Source organism: Mastomys coucha, unplaced genomic scaffold (genome assembly GCF_008632895.1).
Source record: "Mastomys coucha isolate ucsf_1 unplaced genomic scaffold, UCSF_Mcou_1 pScaffold7, whole genome shotgun sequence".
Classification (NCBI taxonomy): Eukaryota; Metazoa; Chordata; class Mammalia; order Rodentia; family Muridae; genus Mastomys; species Mastomys coucha.
This window is the reverse complement of record NW_022196913.1, coordinates 78,231,173-78,251,401: the sequence shown is the minus strand read 5'-3', so window position 1 is coordinate 78,251,401 and position 20,229 is coordinate 78,231,173. Positions and strand designations below refer to the sequence as shown.

At 36.9% G+C, this 20,229-nt stretch overlaps 1 protein-coding gene across 38 annotated transcripts in view; it reads right to left on the bottom strand.

The window, feature by feature from the left end:
- Rims2 (regulating synaptic membrane exocytosis 2) overlaps positions 1-20,229 on the bottom strand; it is a 516,004-nt gene that overhangs the window by 353,112 nt on the left and 142,663 nt on the right. For all 38 annotated transcript variants that reach the window (XM_031358666.1, XM_031358693.1, XM_031358671.1 and 35 more), the window contains one exon: positions 10,690-11,000. In XM_031358666.1, the coding sequence (XP_031214526.1) occupies positions 10,690-11,000 (311 nt within the window). The remainder of the gene's footprint in view (positions 1-10,689; positions 11,001-20,229) is intronic.

The window sequence follows — 20,229 nt, the reverse complement described above, 5'->3', positions numbered from 1 at the left end:
TGGTGCAGCAGAACTGTCAACTCTCAGCTTAGCTATGATGTAGGTAAAATCCTTTGGTGATGTGAGGGACATTGAAGTACAGCCTTTTTACAATGAAATCCAATGTCTAAAAATTGTTCTTATTTTAGACTTGTACCACAGTAAGAGCCAAGATTTTAAACTCTACTAAATACAAAACAAACAAACAAAAAGACTTTATATATTTATGTTCATTTAAGAAAATACTAGTAGTGATGTATTATTTTGAAATATACAGTTAATATGTTTGGAGTTATTTAAAATTTATATTGAGAAAAATGTATTTTCACTATTGCTGTAGACGAGCATCTACATAAGACTGTTAAATTGATTGTTGTTTTATATCAAACAACTTTTATAATACTTGTTATTATAATATTTTATAAATTTTAAGAAATATGACAAAAAAGATATTGTAGGTAATGAAGGAGGGGCTCTCTGGGAGGAGTTGTGGTACAAAAGGGAAGCAAGAATGTGATTTATTTCTATTTACTTAAAATGTGTTTTTAAATGTTAACAAATTCAGAAAAATTGAAGTCATGTAACTTTCTTCATCATAATGCAATAAAAGTTAAAAAAAAAAAAAGTATGACAACCAAAAAAAAAAAAAGATTCATCTTTCTCTTGAGGCAATTGGAGTTTTATCTCTTATAGTTCAATGTAAAAATTACAAAAAAAAAGTTAAAATGTAGAAAAAGGTTATCTTTTTAAATTTGATTCTCTTATGTTGACACTATTTTCTCCCTACATTATTTATGATAGCCAGTTTAAATAAGATTTATGAGCACTATGCCACAGTTTCTTCAGAAAGCTCATAGAAATGAGATACATATGCCTTAAACCACATACATTACATTTGATAAATTTTAAATGCAACTGGTTTGCTCTAGGCACTGGCAGCACTCTATAAATATATCTCTGAATATGTTAAAAACACTACTATTGAAAGTCTAATTATGAAGAAAAATCACTTTTTATCTACCTTTACACTATGTCTTAAACATTTTGGTGTCAAATAAAATTTCAATGAAACAAGCAAGACGAAATAAAGCAAACAAGGTGGAACAAAATGGCACTAAGAGCCAGAGGTTATCTATCAGATCAAGTATTCCTCAATGTGAACAGCTACTCACAGATCAAATGACATTCCAAGAAGCTATCAAAGGCACTATCAATGACCTCCTGCTGTGAAAAGGCACATAGCCACAGGAAATTATATAAAAGAGTTATATGGGCTTGCTTATAGTTTAAGACAATGGTTCTAAACTGGGGGTCAAATGCCTGATTCACAGTGACCATCTAAGACTATCAGAAAATGTAGGTATTTACATTATGATTCATAACAGTAGCAAAATAACAGTTATGATGTACCAACAAAAAAAATATGGTTGGGAATCACTACAACATGAGGAACCATTTCAAAGGGACACAGTATTAGGAAGTTTGAGAACCACTAGTTTAAGAGGTTTAGTCCACTGTTACCTTGATGGGAAGGATGGCTGCATACAGGCTGACTTGGTGCTAGAGAAGTACCTGAGACTTCTACATCAGGATGTACAGCCACAGGAAGAGGGAGAGGATACACTAGGCCTCACAATATGGGCTTCTGAACCTCAAACACAACCCCCAGTGACACACTTTTTCCAATAAGGTCATACCTACTGTAACAAGGCCACACCTCCTATTTCTTCTCAAGTAGTACCACTCCCTGATGACCAAGCTTTTAAATATATGAGCTTATGGTGGCCACTCTTATTCAAAGCCACTGTAGTGGCTAACAGACCACAGTGCTTAGTATAATAAAAGATGCAACTCTGCAGCAGGAAAGAAAAGGTTACCCTCCCCAAACTCCAAGGATAAATAAGAAATTAATGACAGATCTTGGGCTGGAAAGTCTGCACCAAGGCTGCTAGGGTGAAGTCCAGTTCCAGGCACAGCACCATAATCCATGCCCTAAGATAAGTGCTTAACCACTGAGTACCTGGAACCATATTAGCCAGGTGAACACTACTCCAACTTCGAGCAGCACAATGTGGAACAAGACTTCATCCACTGAAAAATCAAATAAGCAGCACAAGGAAATTTTCTCGACCTCAGTACCGGGCTGGCAAAACCTATCCTGGGAAGATCCTAAAGCCTCTAACGTTAAGTCAGTACCCAAGATTGAAGTCCCTGTAAGACCTTCCGTAGCCTAGTCCATCAAATTCTATCCCAACACCACCCACTGGCAGCTGTGATCTTAGGCTAGGATAACTCATCTGAGTCATGCGTATACTTCAACAGTAGGCAGCTAGTAGTACTATGGGCCTCAGTTCAACCTCAGTGCTGCTTGACTTTGGATTAGGAATGTGATACAGCATTGTGGTATTGGTGCCCACTCATTTCTTCACAGGAGTTCAATTAGTATAGCACAGAAAAAAATAAATGAATAACTGCCTACAGGAGGAAAATGGGAGCAAGCATTAACTCACAACACAGGAGGCTGAAGAATGTCCCTCTGTAGCAGGTTAGCCCAGTCAGGCAGCATTCCACAAAGAGGTAAATAACTGTAGACAGGATGTCTGTGTCTACCCCAGATGCAGAAACCTGCAGGGAAAACTTTTCAGGTGTTCCCCAGATCATGCTGAAATTACCAACTGTTGATTTAGAAGAAAACTGGATGTGAATCACTGTCTAGTACTGAAACAGTATCAGTTTTCATAAAAAGTATTCCTTTGGGACCCTGTGCTATAGCTCCCATACTGAAATCAAAACAGAAGAGAGCTAGTTGCCCAGGAATGCCAACACATTTGTGAGCTCAAGTAAGACCACCACTTCTGCTCAAATTCCTGGCCCAAGTGGGACCTGCCTAGAGCCATCAGGACACAGGAACCAAGGAACAGCTGAAGACAGGATCCTTCTGGTTTCCGTGTACACCCTGGAATTGACCCCATGCCACAGCTATCAATACACAATACCCTCCCGGAAAGAATTGGTCTCCCAGGAGTATTGACACACAGACTTGCAGGAGAGAAAAGCCACAATCAGAGACAGCAAGACCAGCTGACACCAAAGATAACCAGATGGCAAGAGGCAAGGGCAAGAAGATAAGCAACAGAACTCAAGGCTACTTGGCATCATCAGAACTCATTTCTCCCACGACAGATACCACAGATACCACCACAGATATCCCACCCTAGATACTTCAACACACCAGACTATGATTTAAATCACATCTCATGATGATGATAAAGGACTTTAAGAAGGACATAAATAACTCCCTCAAAGAAATACAGGAGAACATAGGTAAACAGGTAGAAGCCTTTAAGAGGAAACACAAAAATCCCTTAAAGAATTACAGGAAAAAACAACCAAACAGGTGAAATGAACAAAACCATCCAAGATGTAAAAAGAGAAATAGAAACAATAAAGAAATAACAAAGGAAGACAACCCTGGAGATAGAAAACCTAGGAAAGAGATCAGGAGTCATAGATGCAAGCATCACCAACAGAATACCAGAGGTAGAAGAGAGAATCCCAGGGGCAGAAGATACCATAGAAAACATTGACACAACAGTCAAAGAAAATACAAAATGCAAAAAGTTCCTAACCTAAAACATCCAGGAAATCCAGGACACAATGAGAAGACCAAACCTAAGGACAATAGGTATAGAACAATGCCCTACTCAATGATAACTTGGCCAAGGAAGAAATATAGAAATTAAAGACTTTTTAGAATTTCATGAAAATGAAGGCACAACATACACAAACGTATGGGACACAATGAAAGCCATGCTAGGAGGAAAACTCATAGCTCTGAATGCCTCCAAAAAGAAACTGGAGAGAGCATACATTATTAGCTTAACAGCACACCTGAAAACTCTAGAACAAAAAAAAAGCAAGCACACCCATGAGGAATAAATTTATCCTATGAATAAAAAAGGCCACTGATTTGTTTAAGTCAATTTTATATCCAGCCACTTTGCTGAACTCGTTTATCAGCTGTAGGAGTTCTCTGGTGAAATTTTCGGGGTCACTTAAGTATATATCATCTACAAATAGTGATATTTTGATTTCTTCCTTTCCAATTTGTATCTCTTTGACCTCCTTTTGTTGTCTAATTGCTCTAGCTAGAACTTCAAGTACTATATGAATAGGTAGGGAGAGAGTGGGCAGCCTTGTCGAGTCCCTGATTTTAGTGGAATTGCTTCAAGTTTCTCTCCATCTAGCTTCATGTTGGCTACTGGTTTGCTGTATATTGCTTTTACTATATTTAGGTATGGGTCTTGAATTCCTAATATTTCTAAGACTTTTGTCAAATGCTTTTTCAGCATCTAATGAAATGATCATGTGGGGTTTGTCTTTGAGTTTGTTTTTGTAGTAGATTAAATTGATAGATTTCCATATATTGAACCATCCCTGCATTCCTGGAGTGAAACCTACTTGATCATGATGGATGATTGTATTGATGTGTTCTTGGATTCGGTTTTTGATAATTTTATTGAGTATTTTTGCATTGACATTCATAAGGGAAATTGTTCTGAAGTTCTCTTTCTTTGTTGGGTCTTTGTGTGGTTTAGATATGAGTGTAACCCATAGAATGAATTGGGTAGTGTTGCTTCTGTTTCTATTTTGTGGAATAGTTTGAAGAGTATTGGTATTAGGTCTTCTTTAGAGTTCTGGTTGGAAGACTTTTAATGACTGCTTCTATTTCTCTAGAGGTTGTGGGACTATTTAGAAGGTTTATCTGGTCCTGATTTAACTTTGATATTTGGTATCTGTCTAGAAAATTGTCCATTTCATCCAGATTTTCCAGTTTTGTTGAATATAGGCTTTTGTAGTAGGATCTAATGATTTTTTTAATTTCCTCAGTTTCTGTTGTTATCTCTCCCTTTTCATTTCTGATTTTGTTAATTTGGATATTGTCTCTGTGCTCCCTGGTTAGTCTGGCTGAGGGTTTATCTATCTTGTTGATTTTCTCAAAGAATCAGCTCCTGGTTTTGTTGAACCTTTGTATAGTTCTTTTTGTTTCTACTTGGTGGATTTCATACCTGAGTTTGATTGTTTCCTACCAGGAGATGCTCCAACATGTAATAAGCACACATACTCCACTATGTTCATAGCAGCCTTATTTATAATAGCCAGAAACTGGAAAGAACCCAGATGTCCTCCAACAAAGGAATGGATACAGAAAATATTATACATTTACACAATGGAATACTACTCAGCTATTAAAAACAGTGGCTTTATGAAATTCACAGGCAAATGGATGGAACTTGAAAATATCATCCTGAATGAGGTAACTCAGTCACAAAAGAACACACATGATGTATACCCACTGATAAGTTGGTATTAGGCAAAGAGGGTGGAATACCCACAATACAATTCACAGACCATAAGAAGCCCAAGAAGAAGGAAGACCAAAGTCTGGATGGTTCAGTTCTTCTTAGAAGGGGAAACAAAATACAGGAGGAAATATGGAGAGGAAGTGTGGAGCAGAGACTGAAGGAAAGGCCATCCAGAGACTGCTCCACCTGGGGATCTATCCCATATACAGTAGCCAAACCCTGATGCTATTGGGGATGCTGGGAAGAGCTTGGTGATGGGAGCCTGATATAGCTGTCTTCAGAGAGGCTCTGCCAGAGCCTGACAAATGGAGGTGGATGCTTGCATCCAACCATTGGACTGAGCGCAGAGTCCCTAATGGAAGAGTTGGAGAAGGGACTGAAGGAGCTAAGGGGATATGCAGTCCCATGCAGGGAGCAACCGTGTCAACTGGCCAGACACCCCCTGAGTTCCCAGGGACTGGACCACCAACGAAATAGTACACATGGAGGGACTCATGCCTCTAGCCGCATATGTGGCAGAGGATGGCCTGCTGGACATCAGTGGGAGGAAAGGCCCTTGAGTCTGAGGTTGTTCGATGCCCCATTGTAGCAGAATGCAGGGTGAGAAGGTGGGAGTGGATGGATGGTTGAGGGAGTACCCTCCTAGATGCAGAGGGAGGGGGGATGGGATAGGGTGTTTCCAGGGGGAAAGGAGGGTAACATTTGAAATATAAGTAAAGAAAATATCAAATTAAAAAAGAAAGAGAGAAAAGAGAGAGAGAAAAACAAACAAACAAACAAAGCAAAAGAACAATTATTCCTTTGGCCACTAAGTCTGATACCAGCAGATTGTACTTGACTGACTCTTATAGATGAAAACACCCACACATTCTGGAGACTCCTGACAAATCTATACTTAGGGGAATGATTCAAATCCACAAAAAGTAACAAGCCTGTTTAGAAGTCTTCCAAAGATAGGCACAAAACCTGCAGAACTGAAAATGCAGGATTCTTCAATGCATGAATGAGTTCAAATACCAGCAAACACTAAAAATGCTTTGGTTGATATCAACTGACAGTCAAACAAGACAAGAGACACTGAAAGCAAGTGAACTCTGGAATGGAGTTCTAATAGGTGTTTTAAAGAAACCAAGAGATTACAGAACACAAAGAAGTAATTCAAAATTCTAACACAAAAACAGAAATGTAGACAATGTTTAAAAATCAAAAAGAAATCTTTTTGTTTGTTTGTTTTTTTGTTTTGTTTTGTTTTTTTGAGACAGGGTTTTCTCTGTGTAGCCCTGGCTGTCCTGGAACTCACTCTGTAGACCAGGTTGGCCTCAAACTCAGAAATCCACCTGCCTCTGCCTCCCAAGTGCTAGGATTAAAGGCATGCGCCACCACTGCCCGGCTATTCAAAAAGAAATCTTACAACTGAAAAATATACTAGAGAATTTTGAAACATACCCAAAAAGGACATTAAGTGCAAGATAAATCCGAGCAAAGAATCAGCCCAAAGACACCGTATTCAAGAACATACAGCTTGAGAAGGGAAGAAGACGAGAGAAATTAAATGAGCTCACAGTAATTTTGAGGCAGCATTAAAAGGGTAAATACTTGGTTTATTGTGGTTAAACAGAGACTAGATAGTGCCAAAAGAAGAAGAGAGTGTATTAAACAACCAATCAGAAAACTCAGACCTACCTCCCCCCAGAAAAGTATACAGAGACAGGAAGTTCAAAGATCAATGAAAATGGAGAGGAGGCTGAGGAAAAGAAGGTCCAGCAACAGGCCCAAAGTGGGATCCAGCTCTAAGAGGGCTGGGAGGTGGGGGGAAGTTCCAAGGCCTGACACTATTACTGAGGCTATGGAGTGCTCCCAAAAAGGGACCTATCATGAGTGCCCAACAAGCAGCTGAAAGAGTCAGATGCTGATATTTGCACCCAACCAAAGAACAGAAAGTTTTCCCCTATTGTTGAATTAGGGAAGGCTGAAAGAAGTGTGATCCTGTAGGAGGACCAGCAGTCTCAATTAATCTGGACCCCCGAGATCTTTCAAATACTGAACCACCAAACAGGCAGCATACACCAGTTGGTATGAGGCTACCAATATACATATAGCAGAGGACTTCCTAGTCTGTGTTCATTCAGAGATGATGCACCTAACCCTCAAGAGACTGGAGACCCCAGTGAGTTTAGAGGTCAGGTGGGGTGGAGGGTGGGGGCATCTACATGGAGACAGGGGTGGGGGAGGTGGTGTGGGATGTAGAGCAGTTGGAGGGTAGATTGGGGTGGGGGAGGTGGTGTGGGATGTAGAGCAGTTGGAGGGTAGATCGGGGTGGGGGGAATGGAATATGGATTAAAAAAATAAATTTAAAAAAATAAAAATTAGGTCTGGAGAGATGGCTCAGCTGTTAAAGGCTAGGCTCACAACCAAAAAAATAAAAAATAAAATTTTTTTTTAAAAAAGATCAATACTTAGATCAGCTCACTTGCATCTACCCCAAAAAATATAACCATGCTCTCAAACATGGAAGATAGGAGATTCTCAAGAAGAAAGAAGGAGAGAAAACAATTCATTAATACATTATCTGACAACAGACTTCTCATCAGGAATCTTACAGAACAGGAGAGGAGTGAGATTTTTATAGGACTGAATGGGAAAACAACAAAAAATACTGTACCTAGCAAAGCTGTAGAAGTAGAGAGATAAAGACAGTCCCAGATTTCAGGAGGAAAGGCTATACAAGAAAGGCAGTTCTTCAACATGAAATCAGCCTCAATGACTAATGAGAAAAACAACAGAAGATATAAAATGCCACTGGCAAAAAAATATAGAGAAACAAGATGAAATTGCTCTAATATGTAAGCGGGATGCATCAACCATTCACAGCTTTAGTACTGACTAAAAAAACAAAATAATTTTTAAAATAGCTACATCAGTATGCTTAGAGATGAGCAATATAAAAAGATGTAAATTTAAAAAAAAAATCAACATAAAGCCACACCTTTAATTCCAGAAAGAGGCAAACAGATTTTGGAGATGAAGGTCAGCCTAGTCTACATAATGAATTCCAGGACAGCCAAGACTACACACACACACAAAAAAAAACCCTCTGTCTGAAATTGATGATGATGATGATGATGATGATGATGATGATAATGATGATGATGATGATGATGATTGATGATGATGCATTATCAAAATCAAAATAAGGAAAAGAATAAAATCCATGTATACAATGTTTTATTAACATACTTCCCCTTAGTTCTTTCCTTTATGATTATAACATATTGCCATCATTTCAAAATATCTTATTATAATCAAAAGATCATTTTTATAATGTCCAAAAAGCAAGATTCTACAACTGAGAAAAGGAAAATAATACTCTAAGGCAAAAGCACTCTTCTAGACTAACTACTTAACCACAAAGAAAAAAATACAAAAGAGAAAAATGCATGCTGTTTGCCTATCTGTGTATATCACACTGAAACCTATTAATATGTATAATTAATACATAACAATCAAAGAGCTCTATTGTACATTATGATGGATACAAAAAACATGGTAGCCTTCAAATCTTCTCACCAGAAAAATATGTGATGTAACTCATCTATTAAACTGCCCGATTCACCCGTCCCACAGTTTCCATATGCCAAGTCCACACTGTACACTAAAAATACAGCACACCACCAATTTAACTTGTCAATTTAAACAAGTAAGTAAATAACAACAACCAAAACAAAGGATGGAGAGAGAAAAAAACTAAAACTGGTAGAACTCAATTTTAAAAAGTAATTATAAGGCATTTCCTCATTAGTAATCACTTGAAATTTAAATAAATTTCTCAATTAAAAACTATGGAATAAATGGAAACTAAGAATCTAACCCTATGTGTATCATACTATTTCTACTGTTCAGAAATGGCAGACAACTTTCTATGTGAATTAAGTAAAATGTTTTTGTGTGGAAATTATTCTAAATTGTACTTATAACATGATCCTAACATGTAACAGCTTTAAAAATAAACAAGAAAGCTAGAAGCCTAGCACTGTCTTGTTAAGGCCCTGTAAGTGCTTAGCAGGCTGAACAATGTGCCTTGGCACAGAACTGGGTCGTGAACTAGAGAGTCTGTGGGGGCCGACTCAGACGCTGATGGCCAGTTCTGGACAGAAGGAAGGTAAGTCAGTAAAGGAATACTCGTCTGTGTGACAAATACAGCACAACAGCTACATTTTCAGACGAAACAGACATTGGAAGTTTTCCTTTTAAATCATAAAATTTTAACCAAAGGTAGATCATGTGTATAACTATAAAATATGATGAAAGTATAGAACTTCTGAAAGGAAGTTTAGATGAAAGGATTTGGAGGCAGCCCCATGGAAGCACACTTGCTTTGCATGAACACTGTGTTCAATCCCCAGTACCACAAAAGAAAATACTAAAGAACAGGTGTTTGCCTTTGATTCAAGCTTAAGACATAAAGTTTCTAAAAGAAAAGAGGAAAACATTTTGACTCTAGGGTGAGCAATGATTTTGTTAGAATCAATGACTTTCTTAGGAACTACTAATCAATTGAAAGTCAGACATCAAAATGAAAATTTTGTCCATCATAAAGTAGATAAGAATGGTATTGTAGCAAATTCCTGGATGTAGGAAGATGAGATAAGAGAATAAGGAGTTTAAAGTTAGCCATGATTACATAGAAAACTCCAGACTAGCTAGAGCTACATCATGAGACCCTGTACAAGATCCTAAACATAATCAAATTATATTTAAAGAAATTTCAAAAGAAAACATTTATGCATATAGCTTAAAAAGGAATGCAAAACATTTTTGCAATTTAATACAAAAATTTTGCATTAAATTGCAAAAGTGTAAGTGAATAAAGGTATATACTGTTCACCAAAGAAAATATATAAATGCCTATAAAACACAAGAAATAGCCTCTGCCTTTACTCAAGAAAGACTACAGTAAAAAACTGATACATCCAGTAGGAAGTCTGCAATTTACAATAGCAACAAACGCTGTCCTATTTAAATTCATTTCTTCATTCTGGGAAATCTATTTTATAATCTTGCATATAACAAACATAAATACTTTAAACCAGTCATACCTCAAACCCTGAACATCATGGATATAACAATCAACTCACTGAACATTTAATATTTTTTTACTTCTGCTTGGAATGAGTATTATGAATACTATATTTGGGTCAACAAGGTGGCTCAGCAGGAGAAGGCATATGCCACACAAGTCTGATGACACAATTTCAATTGCCAGACCCACAAAAAGATAGATGTCAAGAAACACAGACATAAACAAACAAACAAACCGTACCTAGAGATGAAACAAAATGTTTACCTGTCTGAAGGCATGTCACTGGCGATCTGGTGCTTCACGCCTGATCCGTTTTTAATAGAGTCCTGTCTTGTGAGCCCATGAGCTCGACCTTTCTCAGCTGCAGGTACTGGTAAGTCACCTGAGGGTCCTTGGAACTGGGGCTGCTCATGTAGTTTTGCTTTCTTCTCCTGAGGGGCTTCCTCATTTCGAAGTCCTCGCAGAACCTTTTGATCAGGCTGCTGCAGTGTATTAGACCCACTATTGTAAAACCATGCTCCTGATTTAGTGAGGATTTCTTGTTGTTTTCGGCACAAATTACACACCCACATAACCTGCACACAATGATACAAAAAAAGAAAGAAAGAAATTGGTCTCCCTACAAAGTGAAAAATGAAAGGCAAACAAAAGGAGAGAAAATTCAAGCCAACAAAAAATTACATGGTTGTACTTCTGAAATTCAAATAAAATCAGGATTAACTGCTGATATAAATTAAATAATTAATCCTTTAATTTTTAAAGGGTGATTATAATGAAATTACACTCACAGAAAACCCACGTCAGAATACTAGTTTTTTGTTTGTATTATCTTTATTTAGTTAGAAGCATGATGTAGTAAACAGAAAATGAATTTGGGAGACAGTCAAATTTTAAATGTATCTCCAAAATAGGAAAGTAAAACCTTCAGCAAGGTATTGAACCTTCAAACATATAGAACACAGTTTCCTTAACAAACAAAGGATAGAGATAAAATAATAGTACTTATTTTCTTATGTTGTTTAAAATAAAAATAATTCATAAAATGCCTGTTATATAATACATTTCCAGTAAATTTACTGTTAGTATTAGGGTAAAATTGTCTATCACCAACTATATCATATCTTTTTTTAAAGAGCTTTATTTCTTTTAAAGCTTCTAATGACAAAAAAAAACTAAGAACACTATTAACTTCTCTAAAACCTATTAACTGGTCATAATTTATAATGATATATTTGATTCTTTTACCTTCATGTCTACATTTATTTTTATACGATTCACAATAGCAATAAATCTAACCTAGACATCTATCAAGATATGAAGATAACATATATGTGGAAAACATACACCACTGATTTTTATTCACTAATAAGGAATAATCATGATGTGTGCAGAAAAACAAATGCAGCTAGGAGGTCTCTACGTTGTGAAACAGGCCAGTTGCAGAGAAAAAATATTCCATATATTCTCTCACATGCTGACTCTACATTTAGGGATATAAAGGGGAGGAATAGACACTAATGCAGTGGAGAGGCATGAAAGAGTGGGCAGGGGAAAGAAGGAAAGAGTGAATATGGTGCATGGTAGATAGAAAGACAGATGGACAGACAGACAGATAATTGATAGATTATAGATAGATAGATAGATAGATAGATAGATAGATAGATAGATAGATAGATAGATAGATGACAGACAAAGAGACAGACAGGCAGACAGACAGACCGGGAGGGAGGGAGGTGAGGTACTAAGGGGAGTTAGAGAGAACAGAGAGTAAACAGAGAGTAGAGATGGATAAATATAGTAAAAGTACCTGAAATAACAAATGTACATCAATAAAAATATTTCCATAAAAATACAAGATATACTTGATTTTTATTAATTGAGCCATCTTCACTATTAAATAACTAACATTCAGTAATATTAACTATCTCCTATCTTTGAAAACTTTCTTATAAATCTGAGTTATAAACTATGCACCTTAGACAGCAATGTCCTTTTCTCCCCTTCTCCCAACCCTCACGATACCTATGCTTCATTTGTTTTGTTTTGGTTTTTGGGGGGTTTTTTGTTTTGTTTTGTTTTTCAAGACAGGGTTTCTCTGTGTAGCCCTGGCTGTCCTAGAACTCACTCTGTAGACCAGGCTGGGCCTCGAACTCAGAAATCCGCCTGCCTCTACCTCCCATGTGTTGGAATTAAAGGCATGCGCCACCACTGCCCAGCCCTATGCTTCATTTGTAATTGAAATATTTTTTTCAGAATCCAGTAACCTAAGTACATTATTGCTATGTGACCCTAAAAACCTTTTCTCATCTCAAAAATCTTCTTTTGGTAAAGCAAAGAAAATCTAAGAATAAATAAATAAGCTATATATTCATGAAATGCAAGGTAGTCACATATTTAAAATGAGTGCTGATCATATGCTTACACGGACTCTCATACAATCTTCATGTTTCTAGACTTTTTTCATATTTAAATGACTTACAACAATATATATAATTATAGTAAAAGAAAGCACTGGTTCTGCATAATAATTAATAACAAAGCAGAAATAAGCTCATAAGAAAACTATCCATCACTGCATCCAACCTGGTGTTTTTCACTGAGATAAGAATGTTTGTGTAAAATATCATTTAAATGATTTGCTTAATGTTCCACTTAAGCAGTTTGTATTATTTGTATAATCTGTATAGTTTGTCTATTATGATTATGATTTTTGTTCTATCATTGCATGGGAAATGAATTCCTTTATTCAGCACTAAATTTACTATTTTTGTTGGAGACAAAAGCTCTATCTTCTACTAGCATAATAAGAACAAATAACTCATGGACTACTAAGATCTAAATGCTTACTAGCTTGAAGTCATTTGAAGAAATCCTGAGAAAAACATAACAAGGCATGTGATACTATAAAACCAAGATACATGTTGCATCAATTCCCAAATAGGTTACTCATCAATAATGTAAATATATGCCAATTTTATTTTTTAAATAAATATTTTTAACAAAAACACTGTAATCTTACTCAATTTTTATAAATGAGCTCTATAGTTCAAATTTCATATTCTATTATTGCTATGAATATCAATATAAATATATCCAAATGCATCGATCAAATTATATACAAATGGTAACCAAGATATGACCTGTGCCAGATGAAGGTACCTGCAGACCTATTTTAAGGTACTTTAAAAATAAATAAAAAACTATTGCTGGGAACCAAACCAACTCGCCAGGCAAATTCTCTTTCACTGAGCTAAACTCTCCGCACTAACAAATAAAATCTGCATTTCTCTTTTCTTATTGTATTTCTTTTTGTTTTTTTATTGGTAAATTTATTTATTTACATTTCATTTATTTACCCCCCTTTCCAGTTTCCCCTTCACAAACTCCCTATCCCCTTCCCCATTCCCCCTGACTATGAGGGTGCTCCCTGACCCCAGCTTTTTCATTTTTAACAAATTGCTATTCCTATTGGAATGATAATCTCTTAAAGGACTCTAAAACTTAACTGTATTTGGAATAAGTCACATCCATTAAAAAATAACATCTTATATTAACCTCTGCAAAAAAGATCCAGAACTAATATATGTTCAAGATGTTTGTCTGAAAGAACTACAGCAAAAGAATCCCAGTGCAGTTTAATGGAGACAGATGGAAAGTATCCTTAATGTAGAAAACTCCAAAGGCAGCTTATTTAAAAGTAACCTAAAACTGAGTGACAGCACATTCTATAATCCCTCCACTTAGGAGATGTAGGACGGAGGGTCAGAGAGTCAAGGTGAGTCTTGGCTTCAGACAGAGTTTGAACCCAGCCTGGGCTGCATGAGACCTTCCTCAAAAAATAAAAAATAAAATAAAAAAATAAGGAGGGTGTGGGGGCATAGGAGAAAGAAAGAGAGAAAGGAGTGGACTGGAGTAAGAGGGGGCAGTGGGGAAGGAAGGAAGGAAGGAAGGAAGGAAGGAAGGAAGGAAGGAAGGAAGGGGCCAGGGAGGGGTGAGAAAGCACAGTTAGGTGATGAATGTAAACACAAGACACTGTATAAATATATAATTGCCAAAAGAAAGGGAGAGAGGGAGGGAAAGAAGGACAGATGGACAGACAGACAGAGAAACAGAGGGAATGAGAGAGCTTTTTAAGCTACCTGGTTTATCAGCCACTTCAGTGGAATCATGAACTTAAGCAAAAGAGCTGTACAAGTCCAACACATTATTATGTCTTTTAAGGAACAAAGTCAGAATAACTGGAAGCTCATACCAAAATTAACTTACTATATACTCTGACTGTGCTGCTAGGATTAAAGCTCCTAAAATGCGAGTGGAGCTTGAAAATCAAAAACCTCAAAATAATAATAAAATTAATAATTATTATTGTTATTATAATTATAATAATTCTGTGACCCTAAGCAAAACCTTAAGCCTAGGTGACCACCACACTGGTGTGGCTTTCACATAGAGTAACCACTACTATATTGAGCTACAGGGATTTGTTTTCAATTTATCATTTTAGTTGATAGCATGGCCTTAAAGAATTTCCACTCTTTTTAAAGTTTGTAATCTACTGGAAATGTATTACTAGAGCAGTATTTCACTGGGATATTAAACAGTCTGAGCACATTCAGCAAGTCACAAGAACTCCCAGCTTCACATTCCATGAAGTAATGTGAGTTGGCCTGAAATCACAAGCATATTTAGACTACACAAACTAGAAAACATTACAAATAGCTTTTTCTAGAAGTCAGATGTCAGCACAATATTTGCTCTACTAAAATAATGACACCATATTCAGTACTCATAGACAAACCTGAAGGAAGCTGTAATTTACCATAAAAATTAATTTAGAGCATAAAATTCTAATTTATGTACTAATGAGAAAATAACTAGTAAAACTAATTTATATTTTTTATAGATTGAGACAACCTTACCAAATAACTAATATATGCAGGACACTGTGCATGGACCTGGTGAATAAGATCAATAGGTGTAAATTTCATTGTGAATTTTAAAGAGGAGGAAGAGAGAAAATAAGAAAACAAATGATCACAAATATCGCTTCTATTTCACTTACGAGTGCTATGAAAGAACATTCCATAGCGCTCACAACAGGTCCATTGTCCAACGCTATGTTAGAGGAGAGTGAGAGCGAAGGACATTGGCAAGACCCTGAGACTCCAGAGAGGCTCAGCCATCGCACTGTCCATTATCAGGCATCTGTGTCTCATAACAGGCAGAATTTAGAGATATTTGGGAAAATACCTATAAGTTATTCTCTCAATTTTACTAGGGTGGATTTTCAAAGTTAGTATAATGGCATATGCCCTCAAGTATTAAGGCTTTCAAACAGGTCATTATAATCCTTATATAAGAGGCTGCTGGAATACAGTTTAAAAAAAAAATCAGATGCATGCTTCATCTGATAACCCTGAGTTAAGCAGCAAGACACTGTGTATTCCCCATAAATATCAACATGCCATTTCAGGCTACAGCCACATATATAAGCTAAAGCAGGATAATGAGATCTTTGATAAGTGTCTAGGAGATTGTAAAACCAAGGTTTAAACTTGGGCATTTCTAAGGCTGAGCCATAGCATTATTCTCTATTGGCTACTGTTGTGCTTTAAAAAGTAACTAGCCAAAATATATGTTGTTTCTCTATTATTTATCTGACTTTCTTCAATACATGAAAAAAGCAAGCCAGGCCTACCTGGTTATTCTGTTACCTATATGAGCAGCTTTCAGACTTGAATTACTGCAAATTATAAGGTAGCACATTTTTACTTTCATCACTCTAGAGCATACATGTCAATGCCAAACAACTCTACACGTTGTTTACATAAGTAAGTGACCATCTGCCAAGCACACCAGTACAAATGGCTTTACCTCTGTCTGCATTCTCTACCCTCCCCAGTTCACATCCACATACAAGTACACAAAAGCAGAGGGGTAGCCGGGCAGTGGTGGTGCATGCCTTTAATCCAAGCACTTGGGAGGCAGAGGCAGGCGGATTTCTGAGTTCGAGGCCAGCCTGGTCTACACAGTGAGTTCCAGGACAGCAAAGACTACACAGAGAAATCATGTCTCAGGAAAGAAAGAAAAAAAAGGAAGAGGAGTAAGGGTTTAGTTTTGCTTTTGTTTTTGTTTTGTTTTGTTTTGTTGTTTGTTTGTTTGTTTTTACTTTTCTTGTATATATGTATATTAACATAACCTGAACAATATACATTCTCCAAACACCATTTGACTTGAAATAAAGAATTTTTTAAATATAAAAAACCCACATCTTAGGCCATAAAGAAAGGCTTAATTTAAAAAAAATCAAAATCATTTCTTGTATTTGATCAGAATTTGGGGGAAAAAAACTAGAAATCAAATAGGAAGTACACCTAGAGAAACTATACAAACACTTGGAAAGTCACTGAAGAATCCACAGAGGAAACTAAAAAACACACACAGGCACACAGGCTTGAATATATATCATTCAAGCCTGTGTGCCTGTGTGTGTATGTGTGCATCTGTGTGTGTCTGTGTGTGTCTGTGTGTGTGTGCATCTGTGTCTGTGTCTGTGTGTGTGCACGTGCAATGGTAGAAATACGGTGTCCAGTCATTTCCTTCAGAAGTATGCAGTTAGTGCTCTAGAAGTACTGAGAAGAGGTTCTGGGAATTGAATCTCTTGGCACATGCCAAGCATACACTCTACCACAGAGTGACAACCTCAGCTCAATTGTACATATTTTGTACTGTTGTTTTTACACTTTTATTCTCTTTATTAATGTTTTGTTTAAGTGAGATTTTAAGGAAAAATAGGTTAGTGATTCTCAAAGCAAATTTGTTATTAAGAAGTATTTAATTTTGTATTGACTCTCATCAAAGTAGGTCATTGCTGACTTCAAAATAAATATGTAACATTAAAATCTTTATGTTCGAATTCCAAATTGTAATTTAAATTTAAATTCTCTATATAATTTTAAAAGAGAAATGAAATGTCAAAACAAAATGACAGGCTTATCTTACAAGATAAGGACACTGAACCTTTGTGCACCACTAGAGGGTGCTACTGCACTTTGTTCAGTCACACTGAAATCTCATTCATTGCAGGCTGGTACTACACTATCAATTTCCTGCCTCTCCCTACACAGCAGAGAAGTAAACAAAACTACTATTAAAGATACAGTAACGTTAGACAAACACAAATAATCAGGCTGTGATAGCTATTCTTGGTTGTCAACTTGATTACATCTGGAATTAACTAAAACCCTAAAAGGCTGGGCACAGCTGTAAGAGTTTGTTTTGTTTTTCTTAATTAAATCCTTTGAAGTGAGAAGGCCCCCTTCTAGTCTGTCTCTTTGAGGTTGGAAGATAAAATTTTGATCCAGACTTGCTGAAGAAGTCACCCCTTCTCCTGGCAGCCTATATATAAAGGACACGCAAGAAGAAAGTTCTCAGTCTTTGGCTGCTTGCTCTGGTCCTCACTAGCAGCCCCAGCATATATCAAAGACCAGCTGAAACAGCCAGCTTTGTGGATTAAACAGCTACTGAATTCTTAAATCTGCTGTTGCTAGACAGCCATAGTTGTATTAACTGGACCACACAGCCTGTAAGCCATTCTAATAAATCCCATATACATACATACATACATACATGTGTGTGTATATTTATATACATATAAAATAAGTGTTTTGTTCCTCTAGAGAACTGTAACTAATACACAGGCCAAATGACCTAAAATAGTATCACTATCCTATATTACAAAATATGGTATTATTTAGAACTATTTCCCACTGAATATGAACAATTCAAAAATTCAAATATACTATCAGTTGACAGATTTTCATAATTTGGGAGAACTTACAAGTTATACAAACGTAGGTCATTTGAACAAAAAAAAATGTGATCTCAAAATTTGGCGAGAACAACTTTTCATAAAATATGAAGCATATTCCCCCAGAAATCTTCACTAAAAATGGAGAACAGAACATGAGGATTTCTAAATAGAATATATTGCAAATAAACAGGGGGCTAGACTTAATTATATGAAGGTGGAGTGCAAGCCTAGAGGCAGCAGGTGAAAGGCTGACAAAATGCAGTGGCCTGGAGTCACTAGAACGCACTCAGAGGGGAGACACTTACAGACGGCCTCAACACATGATGCTTTATTTACTTGATTCTGGGGCTAGCTACTCTTTACAACTTAAGACATCCTCCAAAGTTTCCTGTAAATTAATGTTCGGAGCCATGGACTGTGCTTTGTATTTGCTTCTGCCACGCGTGCTTCTCACTGCTGGGTTGCTAGAAGGCAATAACTTCACTAATAACATATGGTCACCTGACAGACTCCACACAGGGGAGATGATGCTCTATTATGAGAAAGCTGAGCTATATTAGAAGCATCCCTGCACAAGATTAAAGAGAACAGTCTCGTATCTAAGCCTCAGTATGTTTGCACTGTGATTCACCTCAAGTTCAACTCCAAAGAGGAATCACAGAGCTTTACCCAATTCTTCATGCAATCTTACCTGAGGCACTAAGGGCATCTCCTTATCTTTCCAGTTTGTCCCAGGTCAAAAATCTTAGAATAACATACTCTTCCTCTCATATCTCTCATATACTGTACCAGAAACTTTCTCTTCTGCTTTTAAAAATATATCTACACAAATGATATCACACTATCTAACCAACCATCATCAAGCACATAAATTATTGCAATAACCTCCTAACTACTCTCTCAGCTCATCCTTTCCTCACTACCATATTTCAACAGAACTATCAAGTGTTTCTTAATGTTTCAAACTCTAAATAAGATCATGGGCAATCAGAACACTTGACCACTATCTACTCTGAAAGAATAAGCATCCAGGTCTTTACAGTGAAGCAGAAGGCCTTTGGATCTAACCCTATGGCACTCTTGATCGTTAAGTTCTCCTCCCCTGTTCTGTGACTACGTATTCTTCCTGTGCTGAATTCCACTGTTGTTCTTATACTACACTCTGACCACAGGAAACGTGCACTCCCTTTGTGGAATACACAATGTTAACTCACTTACCTCTTTCAAGTTAAACTGTCCCTTGTTAAGACCAAATGAATTAAAATTCCAGAACCGCTGTCTTAGTTAGGGTTTCATTGTGTGTGTGTGTGTGTGTGTGTGTGTGTGTGTGTGTGTGTGTGTGTGTGTGTATGCGCACGAGTGCATGTGTAAGTGTGAGAGAGAGAAAGGGGAACTAGAGAGATCCCTTAGTCAGGGATGTGCTTGCTGCACAGACAGTCATGAGATTAAAACCCCAGCACTCACATAAAAAGCCAAGCATGGTAAATGGAGAGGCAAAGACAGGAAGAGCGCTGGAGCTTGATAGCCAGATAGCCTAACCCAATTCATTAGCTCTAGATCCAAAGATCTCGTTTCTTGGAAGGAATGGAGGGAGGGTGGAGGGAAGAAAGTAGGTGAAGACTGCAACTAATCCCCAAGAATTGAAGTTGTAGATTTTTGTGAGCTACCATGTGGGTGCTGGGAATCAAACCTAGGTCCTCTATAAAGGTAGCAAAGCTCCTCAGCCATCTCTCTCATCCCTTGAGATCTAGATTTAATGTTAGCAGGGAGAAGAAGGACTAGTAAGCAGATGACGTAAAGTAACAATTGAGGGTGAATGTGAGCAAATACAATTATATATAGATAAATACCACAATAAAATCCACTACTATATATACCTACCAAAATATTAATTTAAGAAATCATTGGAAATAAAACCTTTCCCAGGGCTGGTGAGATGGCTCAGCAGGTAAGAGCACTGACTGCTCTTCTGAAGGTCCTGAGTTCAAATC